The following is a 23,159-nucleotide window of genomic DNA, read 5'->3' as shown; positions in this document are numbered from 1 at the left end:
GTGGAATCTTCTTAGCATGTAACATTACTCTAGCTGATTCCTAGAGAGTTCTATTTTTCCTTTCAACAATTCCATTCTGCTGTGGAGTGATGGGGGCAGAAAATTCATGGCTAATACCTTCAGTTCCACAGAACTCCAAGAATTTTGAATTCTCAAACTCTCTTCCATGATCACTTCTGATTCTTACAATCACACAGTCCTTCTCATTCTGAAGTCTCAAACATAAATTCTTGAATATTTCAAAAGTCTCTGATTTTTCTCTCATAAATTCAACCCATGTATACCTTGAAAAATCATCTACACAGACAAACACATACCTTTTTCCTCCCAAGCTTTCAACCTGCATGGGACCCATGAGATCCATGTGAAGCAATTCCAGAACCTTCGTCGTGGTCTGATGCTGGAGCATCTTGTGTGGCACCTTGGTTTGCTTACCAATCTGACATTCTCCACATAGCTTTCCTTCTCCCAAGCTCAAATTGGGCAATCCCCTTATTGCTTCATCAGCAATGATCTTTTGCATGCTCCTGTAGTTGAGATGTCCTAGTCTTTGATGCCATACATTCACCTCATCTTCTTTAGTTAACAAACATCTGGAAACATGAGCTTTTTCTTCTGATGTCCACATGTAACAGTTGTCCTTTGATCTGATTCCTCTCATCACAACTCTCTCATCGTCAGTGGTCACAACACATTCTATCTTATTGAACTTCACATCATACCCTTGATCACACAGTTGACTTATGCTGATTAGGTTGGCAGTTAAGCCATTTACAAGTAACACAATTTTCAAGTTAGGAGATTCTGTGCTAACAAGCTTTCCTACTCCCTTGATCTTTCCTTTAGCTCCATCTCCAAAAGTGACATAGTTGGTGGAGTGACTTCTGATATCTTGCAAGAAGCTCTTGTTTCCTGTCATGTGCTTTGAGCAGCCACTATCAAAATACCAATCTTCCTTTGATGATGCTCTGAAGGACGTGTAAGCTACCTGACATCTGACTTCACCCTTGGGCTTCCATTCCTTCCTCATCTGAACAGGTTTTTTATCGTGCATCTGAGGATAACCATATAACCTGTAACAGTAGGGCTTTATGTGACCATTCTTACCACAGTAGTGACACTTCCAAGGTACAATCTTCTCAAGCTTGAGCTGGGATTTCACATGTTGAGGTACATGTCTGGGCAATGAATCTGACAACTGATAATTTCTAGGCTTCTTGAATTCAGTTTGTTTCGCAGCAGACACAAATTTCTTTGAACCTTTCTGATTTTCTTTGTTTGCAGTTCTATAGTCAAAGCCAATTCCCTTCAAACTCCCTCCTTGCTTGCTAGTTTCCTTCAGAATTTCATCAAGCATATCAGAACCACTGTTCAACATTCTAACAGATTTGTGAGTAGCTTCAAGCTTTCTTGTCAGAGTTGCCACTTCCTCTTGAAGTCCTGCATTAATCAACACTAGATTAGCCTTTTCCATAACATCAGCATTATTAAACTTACTTTGCCATTCCTCCAGATCTTCCTTCAGCTTTGTGCTGAGCTCTTTCAGCCTTTCATTCTGAGAGACAAGTTGTTCTATCTCACTTTGCTTTTCTCTCACAAGTTTACATTCTTCTTCCCACTTGATGTGTAGCAGCTTGTAAGTCTCAGCCAGTTCCTCATCTGTAATGTCCTCATCACTTGTATCAGACTCATAGACAGTTCCAGAGAAAGCATTGACTTTGTTTGCAGATATCTCCTCCTCATCTTCAGTGTCTTCATCTGACCAAGTTACCATCATACCTTTCTTCTGCTTCTTTAGATAAGTGGCGCATTCAGATCTGATGTGACCATATCCTTCACATTCATGACACTGCACTCCTTTATTCTGACCAGATTTTTCGTCTTCTTTGGTCTTCCTCTGTGAATTAGTAAATTTGGGTTTGTTATCGAACTTCATGTCCTGGACATTAGGCCTGGTTCTTTTATCAATCTTTCTCAATGCTCTGTTGAATTTTCTTGCTAGCATGGCCAGAGCCTCAGTCAGATTTTCACCCTCACAATCTTCATCATCACCTTCATCAGTGTTTGACACAAAAGCAATACTCTTATTCTTCTTCTCAGATTTTCCACTCAGTTTCAACTCAAATGTCTGCAAAGAGCCAATAAGTTCATCAACCTTCATGTTCTCAATGTCTTGAGCCTCCTCAATTGCAGTGACTTTCATAGCAAACTTCTGAGGAAGAGATCTCAAGATCTTCCTTACAAGTTTCTCATCTGACATAGGTTCTCCCAAAGCAAATGAAGCATTAGACAAGTCACGGACACGCATGTGGAATTCTGAAATAGTCTCTTCTTCAGTCATCATCAGATTTTCAAATTGAGTAGTAAGCATCTGAAGCCTTGACATCCTCACTCGAGTAGTTCCTTCATGTGCAGTTTTCAGAATTTCCCAAGCATCCTTTGCCACAGTACACGTATTGATCAGCCTAAACATATTCTTGTCAACTCCATTAAAAATAGCATTTAGAGCCTTTGAATTTCCAAGTGCAGCTTCATCTTCAACACTGGTCCATTCTTCTTCAGGTTTTTCAACAACAGTAGTAGAGGTGCCTTCAACCTCAGCCTTAGTGGGGTGCTTCCAACCCTTGACAATAGCTTTCCAAGTCTTGTTGTCAATCGATTTGAGAAAGGCTGTCATGCGAACCTTCCAGTAGTCATAGTTAGTACCATCCAGAATGGGTGGCCTATTGACTGATCCTCCCTCCTTGTTATCCATGAGAACTTGAATAAACTCCCTGGAGCTCACCCAACCAGAACAGGGTGCCTGCTCTGATACCAATTATAATTCAGGTTCCCTCTGATACGATTGTCCTACACGATGCTGGGACAAGAGGTTCGACAATCGCTTAACAATAAACAAAACTTAACAACAAAACAATAACACTCAGAAGTTGTTAACCCAGTTCAGTGAAAACTTTCACCTACGTCTGGAGGGTTTGCACCCAAAGAAAGGAAATCCACTATCTCAAGATTCAGGAATTACAGACACTCATGAACACCTCAGTTCATAGTTCACTTCCTAATCTACCGAGTGTATTTCTACTTAGAATCTCAACCTAAGTATGAGAGCCCCTCTCACTTCCTCTCAATCACTGCCACAGTGATTGGTAAACACAATGAACAATCAGAGTTTGAATGTAATCAAACAACACAGAACCCTTCTTTGCTTTATAGAATCAGTGAGCAAAGAGGATTCACAAATAACAAAGGACGAAGCACAATAACAAATCCTAAAACACTCAATCTCTCTTTCAGCTTCGGTAGTCTTCACGTTTTAGGTCTTCATCCTTTTATAGACTTCAGCAGCGGTAGCATGGGCTTTAGAGTTAGCACGGGCTGAAGAAACAGATTCCAATAACAGCAATTTGAAAACGCAATCTTAATAGATTCGGTTTCTTACTGCACAAGTAAAGATAGAAATCAATCTTTTAACAAAGATTGTTTCAACAAATAACAACCCAACAACTAAAACCCTTCTGAGATAGTTACTTGCTCCTCAAGTAACTCAAAACATATCTTCAACAAATCTTCAGAAGGCCCATAACAGAAACACGAGCTGAGGACTGATGTCCTAGCCTCACGAGGTCAGATGCCACGGCATCTGCTTCGACAATCAGTTGTTTTGACAAAATGCAAGGCAACATGTTCCAACATATACTCCTAGAGCCAAATCTCATAAAAAATACTTTATGATTCATGGTCTTAATTGTATCTACCATCACTCTTTCTAGAAGAGATTCTTGTAGATGAAACGATATTGAGAAAGCTCGTTTGAGGAGAAGTCCTTTAAACTTGTTGTAAAGGAGGAGTCCTGATAATACTTAGTGAGGAGAAGTCCTAAGAATACTCACGTTGCCTGGAGAGGCAGGGTCCAAAGAATACCCGTTTTGCCTGAAGAGGCAGGGTCCAAAGAATACTTATAAGGAGAAGTCTTTGATACTTGATAGTGAAATCTTGGTGATGCCAAGGACTTAATGTAGCCCTATCGTTTGGAAATCCAAGTTTTTGGATAGCACAACTCAAACCCCACTTTCTTGTGTTACTCTGATCAACTTCAAGCTTCACCTGTCATGTAAAAAGACACAACCTCAAGGCACATTTCTGAAGAAGTTTGGTAAACTTGAAAGTACTTCTTCGTTTGGAACAACCAACCAATGGGTTTGGAGCCATCAAATGTATTCAATCGGAACTTCATGGACTTGGGAGGAAAATTAGAACTGGAGGAATGGTTCTATGGGAAGCTCGTAGGTCTGTGATCATCCTGAATCGGTGGACGGAGGACGATGCGTCAGTGAAACCGGGAGGAGGACGATGTTAATCATCTAGCATTTACTTTTAGCAACTCATAAAATATTCTAGGTAGCTTAGTACACTTGGAAATAAAAACTACTATGTATAATAATAATCAGATAAGTAAGCAGACTTTAAGGGACATAAGAGTTGAGTGAGATGAAAGAAGAAAGATTCAGGATTCGAACCCTAATGAGAGACTAATTTACTAATATTGCTAAAAACTAACATTTTATATAAAAAAAAAATTAAGGGGGCTGTGTAGTCTCTTGGGCCTTTTTGCATGAGAGGTTGGATATGTACATCAGTACATTCATCCAACACTTCCTTTAAAATCTATCTATAAACTATATAAAGGGAGAGTTTTTGCAACTTTGAGGGTAAGATAGTAATTTAATAAATCAATGCACATGAGTGAATATTTTTTCATGGGCATATATGTAAATTTGTGAATAATTAATTATAAAATCAATCTTGACCGTTGATTGCTTCTAATCCTAACCGTGCATCATTTTCTTACAAAACCCTTTGAGAAACCTTTTGACATTCTTGGTTGTTTTCTTTATTGCTTTTGTAACTCTTGAATGTGGTTACAAAAATAGCAAGAGTCTCTTCCTTTTCTCCCATGTATAAAACACCTTTCCATTCCACTTTCACATTCTTTTCATCTTTCCCATCTTGATCTCCAAAACCTCTATTTCTATGGAAGAAATCTCTCTCATTTGAATTCTCCAAAAGCATCATCCCCTACATAAGAAGATCTTCTGTCAGGTTAGAAAATTTTCTATTTCATCTCTTCTTTTTTATCTGTCACTTCTTCTTCATCATCAGTTTTCATTCTTTAGGCATTGATGTTCTTCTCCATCATCATCGTCCATCCGGTAAGAGTTTTCTATGGATTAATAAAATTACTATGATATTTTCTTAACTTCTATTATGTTTTCTTCTTTATCATTTCTCTTATTGTGTTTCATTTTTTTTCATGCAAAATTTTATGATGTTATTTCCATTTCTTTGACAGTTCAATCTTTAGTTAATGTAAGTTTCTTGCTTTTCTTTTCAGTTTCATTATCAACTAAATCAACTAACTGATTTTCTTTTCTTCTAATCTAATACAATGAAGTCTTTGTTCTTATTTTGCATTTAATTGATTTAATTTCAATTTTTTCTTCTTTCAGGTTTTACTGCTATTGTTACCACTCTTCCAATATACTATCTTGAAAATATGTAAGTTTCTTGCATCTTTTGTACTTTTTAATTGTTTGATTGTCAACTTGGTCTACTGAATGAGAGTCATCTTTATTTTATTTCATTTTATACAGTATTGTCATCTTCATCGTCCTTCTTCTCTTCGAATACATTAGGTTTAATTTATTCTGTCATTTTTAGGTGTCACTTACACTACAAATGCACTAATTTTACATTATTTTTTCAATTTTCGGTTTTGTTCTGCCTTCTTATTTCTTTTATCTATCAACTCTATTGGTTTTTTTTTATATAAATATCAACTATATTGGTTGAGTGTACTTCATTTTTTTTTGTTCATTTCCCTATTGAAATGAAATCCTTAATTTTTTGACTGAAATTGAAAGACCAATGACATTCAAGTTAAATTATTTGAATCTTAATTTTTTATGTTATAACTCAACCATAATATAAGTATATTAAATGTTATTTAAATACTAACTTTCGGTTTCAATTTCAATTCATTTCTTCGTCTTTATAGTTTTAACCGCTTGAGAGTAGGAATTCTATGAGACACATGTTATTAGTTTATATTTGTTGAAACATTAATCAACTAATAATTAATATTAATAATAAACCTCAAAATTTAAAGGTCATTCAATAAACAAAAACACTCATATACTCCTTCCTCTTGAACTTCCTTCATCAATGTCATTCTATGGACTTCTACTATTACCTTCACAATTATTTTAATTAAATTTATTATTGTTTATGAGTTATGAAATTTAAAAATAAAAATTTAATATTAAATAAAAATATACATAATTATAAAAATAAATATCCCAAATATGTGATAGAAAAAGAAAAAAAAAACATCCCTATCCATTTCCCCTTGAGCTTCCTCTATCAATGTTAGTCTATAACTTTCTACTATTAATCTCAATATTATTTTAAAAACATTAATTACTATTTAATTCATATTGGTTATGAAATTTCATAAGACAAAATTAATATTAAATATGATATCACTAAAAAACATAGGGCATTCCATAAGATACATTTTATTAGTTTAGATTTGTTGAAGCTCTAATCAACTGATAATTAATAGTAATACTAAACCTTAAAAGTTAAAGGTCATTCAATAAAAAAATTCTCATATCTCTTCCTCTTGAACTTCCTTGATCAATGTCATTCTATAGAGTTCTACTATTTACTTCAAAAATATTTTAAATAAATTTATTATTATTTATTTCTTAGGAGTTATGAGATTCAAAAAGACAAACTTAATATCAAATAGCATCTTACCAAAATAATACGATAACCCTTCTCTCTACAAGTATATAAATAAGTGTCAATACTCATTCAACATGTGCTATTCACATAATCTTTGTTTATGTATTTGCTTTTGTTTTTTCAAAGGCTCAAGGTTCAAGCCCTTTTCTCAAGTACATATATTCAAGGGGTAACTATTGATGTACTAGCCTAGAATGTTTATATGTGTTCTAACATGTTTTTTTTTTTCATGATGATTTTCAACTTGATTTCATCATGTAAAATTGAAACACCTAACAAAATATTTTCTTTTTGATGGCCCAAACTTTGCATAAGGTATCCGATATTTTAGAGTTTGTGTGCTCCATGTGTGGGAAATAAGAGATTTCAAAAAACCTCAAGTTGTTAATAATATTAAGTTGCTCTTAATCGATGAACATGTATTCTGTTTTAATAGTTTTTCCCATTCTCATGGTACCTAATTCAAACTATTTATTTTTACCATACAAAACCATGAATTTTTATAATTGAAAATTTTCATTTTGAAAATAAAACAGCACTCGAAGATCCATGCAACCTTTAGCCGGAGTCAAATAGCACAGTTTAGTGACACATTGTGTGAAGGACAAGTTTATATGATTCAGAATTTTGTGGTTCAAACATCTGCTGAGAAAAGTAGAGTCACAAAGTATAAATACAAGATTACTTTAATGGGCATCTCTAAAGTTAAAGAGACTACAAGTGACACAATTTATGGAGAAAAATATGATAATGTACCACTTCCTAAAATTCAGACAACCGCTAATGACTAATACTTTTTTTGAAAGTGAAAATGTATTGAAATAAAGATGAGGAGATATACATGATATTCACCCTCCTCAAAGGGGATCCAAAAAGCAAAACCAGCCAAAAAATACCCTCTAGGATTCTGCAGACCTAACCAAAACCTAGCCAAACGGTTAAAAAAATCTAGCAAAACGGGTTTTGCCAATGACTAATACTTGCTAGGTTACTTCTCATACAACAGCAATTGCATGCTCCACATTGTAGTTTATTATTAATCTTTATCTTTTTTTATGTTAGATGTTAATGGGCATTTAGTTGAAAAAATGTGGATTAATAGAAAGTGAAAAGGATGGGAAGACAAATATGCATATAAATGTTGCGCTACACGATTCGACGCGAGTCTTTTTCATACATTGATTGATTATATTAAATTTTTTAGACTCCCTTAAAACATTAGGTTTATTTTGTTAAAATAAGAATGAAAATTGCAGAGGCAATCAACTGGTGTGTACACTTTGAGGCTTATACGCAGACCAGATGGTGGTGTACTTAAGCCAAGAAAATAACGAAGAAATTTTATTTGTGATAGTTCATCCGTGTAAGACCAAAAACTTGCGATGTTGATGATGGAGTTCGAGGTTGGGTACATAGTTGAAAGGAACCATGTTTGGTGGAAGCATATTAGGAATTGACGTTAAGTAGCTTAAGTGTAAGTTCTGAAGACCTTGCAACTGAGATTAATTCAAGGTGCAATGATGAAAATACCAAGTGCACACATTATTTTGGGATTTAGTTAGTCAAGGGCACCAATTTGTTCTAGGTAAATTCTTCTTTTCTATGTGAGATTCATATACATACTCCATAGTAAAGTTATTTGGATATCTAAGTAAAAACCTTTTCCTGGCTTAAAAAAACGCAAAACAAATCCGCCAGAACTCCAAGATGCATAAACTTCCAAGAACATCCACTAAACTCATCGGCTTCAGGCATGACAGCACCGGTGTGAAGCAGATTCAACAATTTTTATATTTAAAATGAATTGTATTCTTATAATTCATGATTCTTCTTTTAGTAAATCTATAAAAATAACTAAGAATATGAAAAAATACACATTATAAACAAAAATGAATATCTCCATGTATTTCACGGGTCACAATACTAGGACTTGAATTAAAACTTCCCGAGTCAAAACCTATTTATATTTTCCATTTTTTAATGATTTTGTGCTCAATGAACAATTATTCTATATGAAAACTACTGTTACCTCCACACAGAAAAATGAAAATTACTTTCTTTTTGGGTAAGACGTCTTTCTTTGAAGGATTCGAGTCGAGAACATTCATATCATTATGAGGTTATCTCTCTTAGGGGAAAGTTACTTTCATTCTACATGAAACAAAAAATAAAAATCTATATGAAAATTACCTAAATTCACATCAAATTTACATAGCTTAAAACTCTTATGTATTTTCATTTTTTTCTCTCTTTTTTTACTCCCTTTTATTTCTTAGATTTCTTTTTATATGTTTATTGATTAACATAAATAAGGATGAAACACACACACACACACATATATATATATATATATATAATAGTTTCTTTTCTGCAAAGACAAAAACCAACACATTTATCATGAAAAAGTATTTACAAATTAATATGTTCTTATATCTAAAATTAAACTATATCCTTTATTAATCTGTAAATTATCTTTGGTCATTGTTAAAAGTACTACACACCCTCTTATTAATACCAACCACCCTAATGTGTAGCGGTAAAAAATGTAACACACTTTAAAGTGTGATACACATTGGGGATGATAATGATAGATGTTGGTGATATTAATATCAATGTCTATTATCTTTTAATACATATAACAATAATAACACATATTTTAAAATTTTACGCCATAAAAAAATGAATATCCCCGTGCATCGCACGGGTAAAAAATACTAGTATAAAAATAAATAGAAAAACACCGATTTCCTTAATTTTTTTTTAAAAGAAACACACATTTTCATTTATCATAATTAATTTTATAGAAATGAAACTCTTTTCACATAGACATGAAAATTACATGTTTAACGAGTGATCTAATTACATGTCACGTTCCCATTGGATGCATGTAGCCACTCCAAACTGGACATTTCTACCCCTAATCTTTCAACCAAATGACTCCCCTATCCCTCATACCCTTCTCCCATCAAAACCCTTCATCATCCCACACTTGTAAACATTCCGCCGACGTGGCGCAATCAGACGCTACACCCAACAAAACAACACCCAGTGGCATTCCCGTAAATTACTCAAAACGCCAAGGACACGATCGTAACATCAGAATCGTATTAGTTTATTTACCAAAAAGTCTCCAATTTCTGAAGCTCCATTTTCAGTTTCACTCTCTCACTCTCACTCTTTCACTCTTCGCATTGCATTGCTGCTTCCGAAACCCTTGGGGTTAGGGTTTCTTCCATTTCTTCAACAATGGTGAGAGTGAGGAAGCAATCGCTTCTCGATGATGAAGAAGAAGGTGAAGAATCAACATTGCTCATCTCTCGTTTCTCTGATTTCAATCGTTACTGTTTTTTTTGCTGATTTTTCCCTTCTCGATTCTGATTCCTGTTTCTGTTTTACAGAGATTATTGGAAGGAAAGGGAAGCGGAAAGTTGCTGTCACTGATGACGACGAGGAAGACGGTAATGCCATAAGCTTTTACTTGCTCTCAGCTTCATGCATTGTCTCTTCGTTGTTCTCCATTTACAGTTTGATGTTTTGTTATTGTTTTTGGTGATGTTGAAGTGTGTTGCTGGTGATGTTTTATCTTTTTTCTTTTGGTGGGTTTTCAAAATAAGATGTAAAAACTTGTGGTGGAGTTGCTATTTTTTGTTTTACTAAATGGGATTTTAAGCTGTATTGTTATGGTCGCGTGACACCGATTAGAAGAAAGTATTTGAACTTGTAGTAGAGTTGTGATTTTGGTAGTGAGCTGAATTGTACCAATGTGTAGTGTGAGGGAAAAACTTAGAAAGGAAAATAAGATTTTTTGAAACATTTCTACAATGATGCACCATTGTGTTAACTGTTAACCAGTGTTGTCTATCTCGGATAGTGGCCTACCAAAAAAATGCTATTGCAGTATGACCCTATGCTGAATTTTTTTGTATAGTTAAGTGTTGGCAAATAACGTTTAGAGCGGTGCTATAGCGCTACAGCTCTAAGGGCTCACCGCTGTTCTGCTATTTTCCGCTATGAGGACTTGAAATTGTGGATTTTAGGCTTTCCGCTATTTTTCGCGACCGGTGATTAACAACACTGGTATAGTTTATACAATATAACTATATACATATACATATAAATGATAAAAAATGCTCAAAGTTCATGGCACTCATAATCAACATTAAAATGTCATATAGGTGTCCTAAACAAAACAAACTAGTACCAACAAAAGTCAAGGTAACCAAGAGGTTTAAGTCTTTATTCCATAAACTAATATGCTGCTTAAAAACATGAAAGTTCTATATCGCTTCCTGCTCATCCTCCTCAAACTAGACCATTTTCACTATGTTTCCGTAACAAAAACCCTGAAATACCTTCCGAAAATGCCCTAACATGAACTGTTTTTTGGGTTGTTTTTGAGTTTCTATCAATTCCACCAAATAGCGGCCAAATATCTCTGCTATGGCTGCTATTTCGTGCACTTTAGCGGCTGCACGAAATAGCAGCCATAACTCAAATAAGCTCTTCGAAAGGGGGCCCAAAACAGAACATGCCTACATTGGTCATGGTCACATGCTGAATTGGTTATGGACTAAAGGTTGTTTCATACTTGGTCATGTATAAAGTGGGGTCAGACAATAGTTCTCACTTCTCGGGATGATGCTCTTTGTATGAAAAAAATGTGATTTACTTTTTTCCCTCACATGGTGTGCAGATGAAGGCTTGGATGACTTTGAGATTGATGGGTTTATAGTTGACAATGTTGAAGAAGATAAAAGTCCAAAACAACCGCAAAAGAAGAGAAAGAGAAGGTTATTATATTTTCTTACGCTCTTATGCAATTTCACATATCTGCATTGCTTACTCAACACTTCATGCTTTTGCTACTGATTTCAGGAGATCATCGAAAAATGTTGTTCTTGACGATGATGATCTTGAGTTAATTCGTGAAAACAAGAGCATCAATCAGGAAAAACTGGTTAGCTTATGCTTCTTTATAATTAGTCATTCTGTGTATTTTTAAGCCCCAGAGGGACTTATTTTTAGGTTACTCGTATGTTTCTTCTTTTGGTTTTTCTAGAGAGATGGAAAACTCAAGAGGCTTAAAAAGGCTGGCAAAGGCACTGAGCTGACGGAACACTCTTCTGATGATGGAGGTGATCAGTGAAGCTTTTTGGACAAGTGTGATATGACAATCATCTTGTTGTTTGGGACAATTCTGCTTGATCCATTTTCAGTTTTCTTCTGGGAATCTTATTTCTTAGTTTCCTCTTGTTTATTAATTGATTGAGGCTTTGGTTTGCAGGATCACTTTTTGATGATGAAGATGAGTCTGATGATGCAGAAGATGACATGGCGGATTTTATAGTGGATGATGAGGTTGTTTTCTATGGGAAGGGAGATTCTCTCGGGTATGTCATGATTAACATGAATGTTTGTGAATTATAACCTGGTAGTTTTTCTAGTACTCACTGTTCTGATGTCATAACATTACTGATAAATTATTACCTCTTTAATATGTGCTTTTTTGTCAACTTTACTTATAGACAAAGTAAACTTAAAGAAAAGAAACATATGTCTTCACTTTCAAAAGAAGCCAAACATAGTTTTCGCAAGGCAGTTCTGCTGGAAGAGCATATCGGGGAAGTTCAAATTCCGTCTACTGAATCTGATGTACCTAGCAATATGACCATTGATGGAGAGGGTGTAGATAACTCAGACATACCTGAGAGGATGCAGGTCACACTTTCAAAGCTTTTGTTGATTATGAATATGAATGAATATGAATATTTCAAATGTCAATCATAATGTTGCCATTTAAGTTTAAGCTATCTCTAAATTTGTACAGATAATTGTGGACATTGTAGTATCTGCTGCAATTGACGGAATGAGTATAGAAGAAGAAAGTTCTTGGATGCTACATCAACTTGCATCCAATATAAATCCATTGTCCAGTGAGGCCAAATCCTGCGGACTAGTTGACACAGTAAAAAGGGAAGATATTGATAGGTTCTTGGAATTGTATCATACAAATAAATATGATGTAAGGATTATATGATTTTAATTACTTTTTTGGGTTATATGCTGATCAAATTTCCTGTTACGTTTCTTAATGTTTCTTTTTCAATTATTAGATTCCATTTATTGCAATGTACCGGAAGGAACAATGCCTTAGTCTTCTGGAAGATCCAAATCGGGATGAATCAGATAATGCAGTAGTGAATGATATTGAGAGAAAACCTAAGCTTAAATGGCACAAGGTATCTTTGATTTTTCTGCTTTTATTGTTGGATGATATGGATTAAATATACAAGGGGTCACCTGTCTCTGTTATAAGGATTTTGTGGTGCATATGAAGAAAGCTATATAGTTAACTTAAAAAATTAAGTGAATGAAAGAAATTGATACATAAGAAAATGATGGAATAGCTCCATTCTTGGTGTAGATACTGTGGATAATCAAGGAATTGGATAAAAAGTGGCTGCTTCTTCAGAAGCGGAAGAGCATGCTCCGGAGATACTACAATAAACATTTTGAGGAAGGATGCGAAATGTCTTTCGCAGTTGAAGAATCCAGTTTCCGTAAGCAGATTTGTGACTCCATCACCAGTATGCTCGAAAAGGCTGAAACAGAGAGAGAGATTGATGACATTGATATGAAGTTTAATTTATATTTCCCACCAGCTCATGAGTTTTCTGATAGTAGTTATAAAAGGCCTCTGCTGAAGACATATTTTTCCAACTGCTGTAAGGCAGGACTTTGGTCACTTGCAAGCAAATTCGGCGATCCTGAGAAATTTGGTTCTTTACTTACACTTAAGAAATTGGTAAATTTTGGCTTTTTTGTAAAATGCCTGAATATTTTCATAATTCTATTTGTTTTTTTGGTTGACTAATGATTAAGAGATTCTTGGACCCTAGGGAATGGATGTGGAAGAGGATCCAGCGGAATCTCCAGAGGAGATAGCTTCAATATATAACTGTGAAACATTTCAAACCTCAGAAGCTGTCCTTAAAGGCGCCAGGCACATGGTATTTTGTTGATTTCATCAATTGGTCTTGCATAACTCCAAAGTCTATCAATAGTCTTAACTTACTCAATAATTTTATTTTTCAGGCTGTAGTGATGTTAAGCTGTGAGACAACATTCAGGAAATATGTCCGCAGCATATTTATGGACAAGGCTTTAGTTTCAACTAGCCCTACACCGGAAGGAAATTTAACAAAAGATTCCTTTCATGAATTTTCTGGTGTTAAGTGGCTGCAGGACAAACCTCTCTCGAAGTTTGAGGATTCCCAGTGGTTTTTCATTGAGAAGGCTGAACAAGATAAGCTTCTTCAAGTGGAAATAAAGTTGCCTGATCATGCTGTAAATGAGTTGACAATTGCATGCAATGATGCTTATCTGAAAGAGAATGAAGGAATATCTACTAGGCTTTGGAATGAGCAGCGTAAATTAATACTGCAGGATGCTATTTCAAATTTTCTCTTGCCTTCTATGGAGAAGGAAGCAAGAGCATTGCTAAATGCCAGGGCTAAAAACTGGTTATTAATGAAGTATGGGATGCAGTTGTGGAATAGAGTCTCTCTGGCACCATATCCATTGAGTGACAATGCCACTGTACGACCGAGGGGAGTCATGGCTTGTTGTTGGGGAAATGGAAAGCCTGGTACAGCATTTGTCATGCTAGACTCCAGAGGAGAATTTGTTGATGTGATGCACGCCGAGTCACTTGCACTACGATCTCAGAATATCAATGATCAGCAACGGAGGAAAAATGATCAAAAGCGTGTCCTCAAATTCCTATCGATTCATCAACCGAGCGTTATTGTACTAGGAGCTGCTAATGCATCATGTATAAGGTTAAGAGAGGACATTAATGAGGTAAGTTAAATCCTCAAGTACACTTTGCTTACTTGATGAGCCTAGGTTTTTTGTGTTTGTGTGATTTTATCACCCATCCCCTCTTAAGAGTGATAAAATGTTATCATCTCCTGAACTGATGTGTGGGCATCTCAATCAGAAACACAATAGTATAACGTTAAGATAAAAACACAAATTTTAAACCAAAAGAGAATATAAATATTGTAAAATTTAACATGAGTAATTGTAATAAATTGATATTTTTTTTATCTAATTTTCCAGCATTTCCATTTATATTGTTATAGAAGTTAAAATATTTAAAAAATTGTAAATTCCAACAGAAATACCACAAAATTGGCAACTCTTTCAAAATCTCCTGCTTCCTGGAGTTAAATACTTTCAGTGCTGTCCATTTTCTAAGGGGGTTTAGGATTTATTTTCTCTTTTCTCAGGCTTTGTTTGGTTGGGAGGAGAGAAAGGTGAAGGAAAGAAAACACAAAATTCGAGAAATGAATTTGGACTGCACCTTAGTCGAAATTCATTCCTCGGTTTCTGTGTTTTCTTTCCTTCACTTTTCTCTCCTCCAAACCAAACAAAGCCTTAATGTGTTTATTAAATATCATATGCCAATTCAGATTTTCTTTGGCCTTCTATGGGGATAGAAGCCTGGGTTGCTGAATGGTAAGACTTAAAACTGGTTATTAATGGAACTGGGGATACATTGTGGAATAGGGCCTGTGGCACCATGGCAGAAACACTTGGTCTTTGAGATTATTTTTTATTTGGCACCATTGTATTTGTATCCTCTATTGGAGACAATCTCATTTGAATAGGGTATGATCACTATTTGCAGCAAAATTGTTAGGATTCTAAATATCTAGGTTTAGTTTATTTTAGGAGTTTATATTCTATTTTACGAGTTGATCTTTTATTTTGGTTGGTTTGTCTCTTAGATCAAGAGTATCTTTTATTTTGTAAGTCTGTCTTTATTTCTTAAGGGTTAAGTTTATTGTTATTAGGATTGGTTTATTATAAATAGGAGTCTTTCATTAGGTTATGGTTTTGAATTGAGTAATTGAGTTGTAAAGGGATTTTCCCTTCGAAGGGTTTCACCCTTGTTAAGTAGGTTCTCCTTCTTGTTTACTTTCCAGCATTTGTTTTCTACTTTAAATTTATAAAAAATACCACAAAAACTACTCTTTTATCCTTATTCCTCTATTGTTTGGCTGTTAGGACTTACCGATCCTAACAAAAACACTCCCTCCAATTATTTAGCTTAGTTGCATACCGGACTTTTTTAAGGCAATTTGATTTGTAATATGAAAAATTTAAATATATTAATCAATTTTCACAATGTAGCACTAATTTTAAAAAGCATTTTTTCGTAGTCCAAATTTATGCATGCAGTTTGTATGAAAATCTAGATTTGTGCCGTAAGTTGAATTTTTCCTCTTAAGTTTATAATTTGTCGTGAATTGTAGTTCATATGTTTTTATGTTGTCCTTGCATCTTGCAATCTCATCAGAGTGTTAGTTTCTTCTTTATTAGGATTTTTACTATCAATTTAGCAGCCATCTATTTTGATTCAATTGATGCTATGTTCGTATATTGGCTGCTATTGTCGCGTATTTAATTTAATACATGGTTTTGTACCTTTGTGTTTGTAGTTAGCACTATGATTCAATGCATTCTATTTAATTTTCTATCAGATTATTTCCATGATGTCCGAGGACAATCTTGAAAGCCTCAGTCAAGAGATGAAAGGACTACCAGTTGTTGTATTAGGCGATGAAGGCTTGCCTCGACTTTATGAAGATTCAGAAATTTCCATTAGACAAGTTCCAAAAAAAATTGGTAATCCTAAGGTTTTTGTCCTGTGTCCATTTTTGTTCTCTCATCTTGTCTTTCTTTACATTTTCAAGGTTTTTGTTTTTAATACAATTTAGCACCTGTTTTTGAAATTTTGTAGGCATTGTCAAGAGAGCCGTGGCTCTTGGACGTTACCTTCTTAACCCGCTGGCAATGGTTGCAACACTCTGTGGAGTTCAAAAAGAGGTGTTGTCTTGGAAGTTGGACCCTCTGGAGAAATTCCTAACTAAGGATGAGAAGTTGGAGATTATTGAATGGGTCATGACAGACATTACAAATCAAGTAGGTATCGACATAAATTTGGCAATTAAACATGACTGGCTTCTGGCTCCTTTGCAGTTTGTTTCTGGTCTTGGACCTAGGAAAGCTGGTATTTTGCATAGAGAATTACTTGGAGGTACAGATGTGAGAAGTCGAAGGGACTTTGTTAAATTAGGACTCAACACAAAAAAGATTTTCTTCAATGCTGTTGGCTTTTTACAGATTTCTTTTGATGACCCGGATTTTGTTGACTCTGTTGGTAGTCCCCTTGATCGTACAAGAATTCATCCAGAGTCGTATAGTCTTGCTGAGGAATTAGCCAGAGCTGTTTATAGACATGATAATTTGGAAAGTTCAGATGCTAATTCTATCCAAGTGAATGCAATTGAATATATTCAAAATGATCCAAAACTGCTAGAGTCTTTTGATGTAAATGGATATGCAGATAGACTGGAAACAGAAAAAGGTGAATACAGACGGGTGACTCTTTTTGATATAAAGAGGGAACTACTACATGGATTTAATGATCCTAGGAGGCCTTATATGGAGCCCACTCAAGATGAGGAGTTCTATATGATAACTGGAGAAATTGGGGCTGCGCTAGTTGAAGGAAAAAGAGTCCAGGCAACAGTTCGTCACGTGCAGTCAAAGCAAGCATTCTGTGTACTTGACTCTGGAATAACAGGAATACTTTATAAGGAAGACTTTTCAGATGAAAGTGAGGATATATTTTTGACCAAAGAATTGCATGTAGGAGATGTGCGTACATGCAAGATCAAACTGATTGATAAGAACAGATGCCAGGTCCATCTGACTTGTAAATTGAGTGAAATGAAGAATGATGATGGTGAGCAAGGTTTCCTTGACATAGATCCTTATTATTGTCAGAGAAGCATAGTTTTACCGAGTCAGCAAGAGGCAACAGACAAAAAGGAGCTTGTAAATAAACAATTCATGCCCAGGATGATTTCTCACCCCCATTTTCAAAATATAACTGCAGATCAAGCTAAAGAGGTGAATTTATTCATTGCTTTATTTGGTTCATTTAGGGGCTTAGGGTGTGTGCGATTTCCATTTTTATTCTGTTTTGGTTTTAGATGCACAAAAAGTCCCTTATTTTCATTGTGTTTCCTGTTTCCGAAGTCTTTCAAGAAATCATGACAACAGTAAAAAGTTTTTATTTTGCTATACCGAACTTTGAAAACTGGAAACATAATGCAAACATGTGGCATTTTTACAATTAAAATAAAAATAGGAAATGAAAAAAGAATGGAAATGAATAGTGGACAGGCCTTAAAGTTTTGTTAACCCGAAAATTTTAAAAAGCAGAGTAAACAAGTCTTAACCATAATATCGAGATTTTTATTTAATCTTTTTCTTTTTCAAATAGTTCCTTGCAGATAAGGCCATTGGGGAATATATTTTCCACCCGAGTTTAAGGGGTCCATGTTATTTGACCTTATCTCTGAAAATTTATGGTGGACTTTGTGCACATAAAGACATTTTGGAAGGTGGAAAGAGTCATGATATAAAAAGCTTGCTCGGACTTGGAGAGACATTAAAAGTTGGCGAAGAAATATTTGAGAACATAGATAAGGTCAGCTCAGATACATTTCAAAAGGCTTCAATTAAATTGTGTTTCTTTTGCGTGTTTTTTATGTTGCCTCGTTGTTTGGGTTCAAGTATATCAGCTTATCACACTTAAAATTTCTGTTCTTGGAAACCTGAGTTTTTATGTCCTGTAGAGCAATAAACCAAGGTATGAAGATCAGCAATATTGTTAAAACCGAGGTCCTATGTAGTTAAATCCATAACATTGTGTACATGAAGTGCACACTTACACACAATTACATAATCCATATTATTATCATACATAAAGTACTAAAGCTTAATATCTTCAAACATAACATACTACCATGTTTAAATGATCTTGACATGTCTGTATGTAAGTGTCAGAATGTGCTCAGGAATATTTTATGTAGTTTATTGGTCCTTGGTTAATTAAATTGAGAAGAAATTTGTGCTCTACTTTATCTAGTATTTATGCTTATTTGTCAATGCTTTTGAAATTCAACCCTTAAATGATTTTTGCTGCTTCGATAATAGGTTATCGAACACTATGTCAATCCAATGGTAGTTCATCTGAAAGCTATGATTAGCTTCCGAAAATTTAAGAAGGGCTCAAAAGCTGAGGTTGATGGATTGTTAAAACTTGAGAAGGAGGAATATCCAAACAGAATACCATATGGGCTTGGCATTTCATACGAGCATCCTGGTATTTTTGTATTGTCTTACATAAGAAGTACAAATCCACATCACGAGTTTATTGCTATCCATCCAAAAGGATTCAAATTCAGGAAGCAAATATTTAATAATGTTGAGCAGCTCTTGGGATATTTTCAAAGTCATATCAATGATAATGTTGCACGAGGCAGAAACCAGGCAACAGCCGACGGATGGAAAAGCAACAATGATGATCAGCACAAGCAATCAAGAGGTAAAGCAGGACCTTTCATTTTATCTATTAATCTAACATGATATTTTGTGGCAATTAATTGATTAATCATATGCTCTAAAGAAGTTTTAGAATTTGAGGGAATTAATCATATTTATCTGTTTAAGGGATGAATTTCAAAATTAACTTGAAAAGTAAAGGTTCTATCTCACATTTTGCATTCCCATATTCTTACTCGGGCCTTATTTTAACAATCACCCCGCATCGATCATCTTTATTTTTTCTTGTGAAACTGTTGATAACCTAGAATTATCTTGAATTCTTGTTCTCATCTCACTATAAAACATCAACTGAGGCTTTCATAACTTTCTAAAACTTGTGTGAGACTCCCAAAAATTTCTTCACACAAATTGTTTTCTTAATTAACACAACACATAAATTTTTTTGTAATGTATGGACTGTGATGGATCAAATTTTTCTTTTATGTATTGCTCACTTGTATATATTGCATAACCTATCTAGTTGTGTGGCAAAATTTATAATATAAAATGACTAGGCACGCCCCATGTGAGCTGTCTACATAATGTTCTGTAATGTGTTGGTAATTGATTATCTTTTAAAGATTCGATGATTGAAAATTACTGTTAGATTGTGGGATAACTTTGCAGCCCTCCTAGAATAGTCATCTTTCTGACATGGCTCTTTAGAAGAATGGTATATTTCACACACATGAAACAATTATCTCTGTTTTGCTTCATACATATGAAACAGTTTATCTTTTGCTTAAGCATTGTTGCCACAGCAAGTTCCTCTGGAAAATAATTTTGTCAGGGATTATATGTTTTTGTTTCAGTATACTGTAATGCAACATTCCTAGGAGAATGTGGGAAACATTCAATTTTGGAATGAATTAGGATATAATTTTCCATATATATATATATCCTAGGTGAATACAGTGTTATGCTTTTACTCCTTTTCGCCTTTGTATACTTTGGTCTGACTCAGTTAATTTATGCATTTTTAGGTTACAATGACCATGGGGATGGTCATGGAGCTGGATTTGGTCGTGGTCGTGGACGTGGAGGCCCTGGACGGGGCCGTGGGGGTCGTGGACGTGGATTCGGTCCTAGATCTGGCTCTCGTGATGACTGCACAGGTGATGGCGGTAATTTTGGTGGCTCAAAGGGGGACTTTGGTTCCAGGAACGGCACTGAAGATTCATTTGCTGCTGGTAACAGTTGGGGAACTGAGCAGGATACAAACAGGAACAACAATGACAATAGTAATTGGGGAAGTGGTGGAAGTAAACCCTCTGAGGGTGGTGGTTGGGCAAGTGGCAGTTCATCTGGTTGGAAAGGTAATGTTGGTAAGAGTTGGGGTAGTGATGACAAAGGAGGTGGAGGTGATAATACAAACATGAACAACAATGACAATGGTAAATGGGGTAGTGGTGGAAGTAACCCCTCTGGGGGTGGTGGTTGGGCAAGTGGCAATTCTTCTGGTTTTAAAGGTAATGCTGGCAAAAGTTGGGGTGGGGGTGGTGATGACAAAGGAGGTGGAAGTGAGCAAGAAAATACGAACAAGAACAACAATGACAATGGTAAATGGGTCAGCGGTGGCAGTAATCCCTCCGGGGGTGGTGGTTGGGCAAGTGGCAATTCTTCTGGTTTTAAAGGTAATGCTGGCAAAAGTTGGGGTGGGGGTGGTGATGACAAAGGAGGTGGAGGTGAGCAAGATAATACAAACATGAACAACAATGACAATGGTAAATGGGGTAGTGGTGGAAGTAACCCCTCTGGGGGTGGTGGTTGGGCAAGTGGCAATTCTTCTGGTTGGAAAGGTAATGCTGGCAAGAGTTGGGGTGGGGGTGGTGATGACAAAGGAGGTGGAAGTGAGCAAAATAATACAAACAGGAACAACAACAATGGTAAATGGGGCAGTGGTGGAAGTAACCCTCCTTCTGGGGGTGGTGGTTGGGCAAGTGGCAATTCTTCTGGTTTTAAAGGTAATGCTGGCAAGAGTTGGGGTGGGGGTGGTGATGACAAAGGAGGTGGAAGTGAGCAAGAAAATACAAACAGGAACAACAATGACAATGGTAAATGGGGCAGCGGTGGCAGTAACCCCTCTGGGGGTGGTGGTTGGGCAAGTGGCAATTCTTCTGGTTTTAAAGGTAATGCTGGCAAGAGTTGGGGTGGTGATGACGAAGGAGGTGGAAGTGAGCAAGATAATACAAACCGGAACAACAATGGTAAATGGGGCAGTGGTGGAAGTAACCCTCCTTCTGGGGGTGGTGGCTGGGCAAGTGGCAATTCTTCTGGTTTTAAAGGTAATGCTGGCAAGAGTTGGGGTGGGGGTGGTGATGACAAAGGAGGTGGAGGTGAGCAAGATAATACAAACATGAACAACAATGACAATGGTAAATGGGGTAGTGGTGGAAGTAACCCCTCTGGGGGTGGTGGTTGGGCAAGTGGCAATTCTTCTGGTTGGAAAGGTAATGCTGGCAAGAGTTGGGGTGGGGGTGGTGATGACAAAGGAGGTGGAAGTGAGCAAGATGATACAAACAGGAACAACGACAATGGTAAATGGGGCAGTGGTGGAAGTAACTCCTCTGGCGGTGGTGGTTGGGCAAGTGGCAATTCTTCTGGCTGGAAGAGTAATGCTGGCAAGAGCTGGGGTGGGGGCGGTTCTGGTGAAGGCAATGATGAGGGAACCACCAAGTTTAATGGGAAGCAAGCAGGTGGTAGCTGGGGAGATGCTTCAAATGATGGTGGCTTGGGACAGCAACAGGGTGGACAAGGCAGAGGGAGAGGAAGAGGAAGGAGAGGAGGCCAAGGTGATGGTGGAGGACGTGGTCGTTGGGGCAGAAACAGCGATGGGTTTGGGAGGCATGGAGGTGATGGCTCTAATGATGGTGGTTGCGAAGGGGGAGGAAGAGGAAGGGGGAGAGGATGGAGAGGAAGCCAAGGCGATGGCCGAGGCTGTGGTCGATGGGGTGGTAATGGTACAGATGAATAAATCAGCCTAACTATAGGCAGTTGGGGGACTGTCTGTTTCTACTATGCTGGATCTGGAAATGAGATTCCTCACTGCTGGTGATTCCAAATTGTTGGTTTTTTGCTCTCTAGAGGGGTACCTTTATGTAGTGACACAAACTTGTCTAATATTTGCTAATCTAGTGTCTAAGATGTTTTACTTATCTACATGTACAGGCATATTAAAACCCTTTATCGTTGTCATTTGCAATGTTTGTAGATGAATTAGATGTTGGTCATGAGCGGTAAGTTAAATGATGAAAAGGTGAAATGGAAAATTGCTGTGTTATTGCTTTGTTTTGATTTGATTTATTCTCCTATTTGAATGTTTGTTCAATGATATGTTGGTCATGAATGCTATGGAAACTTCACCGGGCCCGTTTGTTTTTGTCGATTCTCTCGTTCTAAGGCAGCATGACTTGAAAATCTGTAGGCTTTTGGCTTTGAAGATCGGAAAACAAATATATCACTTCATATAGGAATGGTTGTGATTGGCAACAGATTTCGTAAGCCCAGCAAAAACAATTGATAATTATCTGCAAGAATTTACAGATGAGTGCTTTGTTTGATTTAGGAGAAAAAGAGAAGATGAATATAGAGAAAGTGGTAACAAAAACTCAAAAAGAGTAGAATTTGAGGTTGTTTGGTACGAGAGAAATCTAATAGATATAAAAAAGAAAAACAGTAGTAAATATTCACTTTTACCCAAATAAAAAAATGAAACCATTGAAAAAAGGAAGTGCAATTTGGGAAAAAAGATAGAATGATTGTCCACCCTCTTTCTCCCTTATACCAAATGCGGGTGCTTCCTCATTACCCCTAATTCTCTTTTCCATCTCTAACTATCCCAATCTCCCTCCACCAAACAAAGCTGTAGGGATTATGGTATTTTA

At 36.1% G+C, this 23,159-nt stretch overlaps 1 protein-coding gene across 1 annotated transcript; it reads left to right on the top strand.

Annotated features, from left to right (window-relative positions):
- Positions 1–9,952: 9,952 nt before the first annotated feature.
- Positions 9,953–22,567, top strand: LOC130748659 (transcription elongation factor SPT6 homolog). The gene is made up of 17 exons (XM_057601896.1): positions 9,953–10,099; positions 10,206–10,265; positions 11,501–11,597; positions 11,683–11,764; positions 11,867–11,942; positions 12,092–12,197; positions 12,333–12,525; positions 12,635–12,829; positions 12,921–13,046; positions 13,232–13,612; positions 13,707–13,817; positions 13,903–14,670; positions 16,359–16,503; positions 16,619–17,793; positions 18,170–18,376; positions 18,886–19,276; positions 20,259–22,567. The coding sequence occupies exons 1-17, from the start codon at positions 10,054–10,056 to the stop codon at positions 22,247–22,249; spliced, it is 6,150 nt and encodes a 2,049-aa protein (XP_057457879.1). The 5' UTR covers positions 9,953–10,053; the 3' UTR covers positions 22,250–22,567.
- Positions 22,568–23,159: the final 592 nt, after the last annotated feature.

Source organism: Lotus japonicus, chromosome 3 (assembly GCF_012489685.1).
Source record: "Lotus japonicus ecotype B-129 chromosome 3, LjGifu_v1.2".
Taxonomy (NCBI): Eukaryota; Viridiplantae; Streptophyta; class Magnoliopsida; order Fabales; family Fabaceae; genus Lotus; species Lotus japonicus.
Note: the sequence above shows the minus strand (reverse complement) of the source record. Positions and strands in the feature narration are given on the sequence as shown.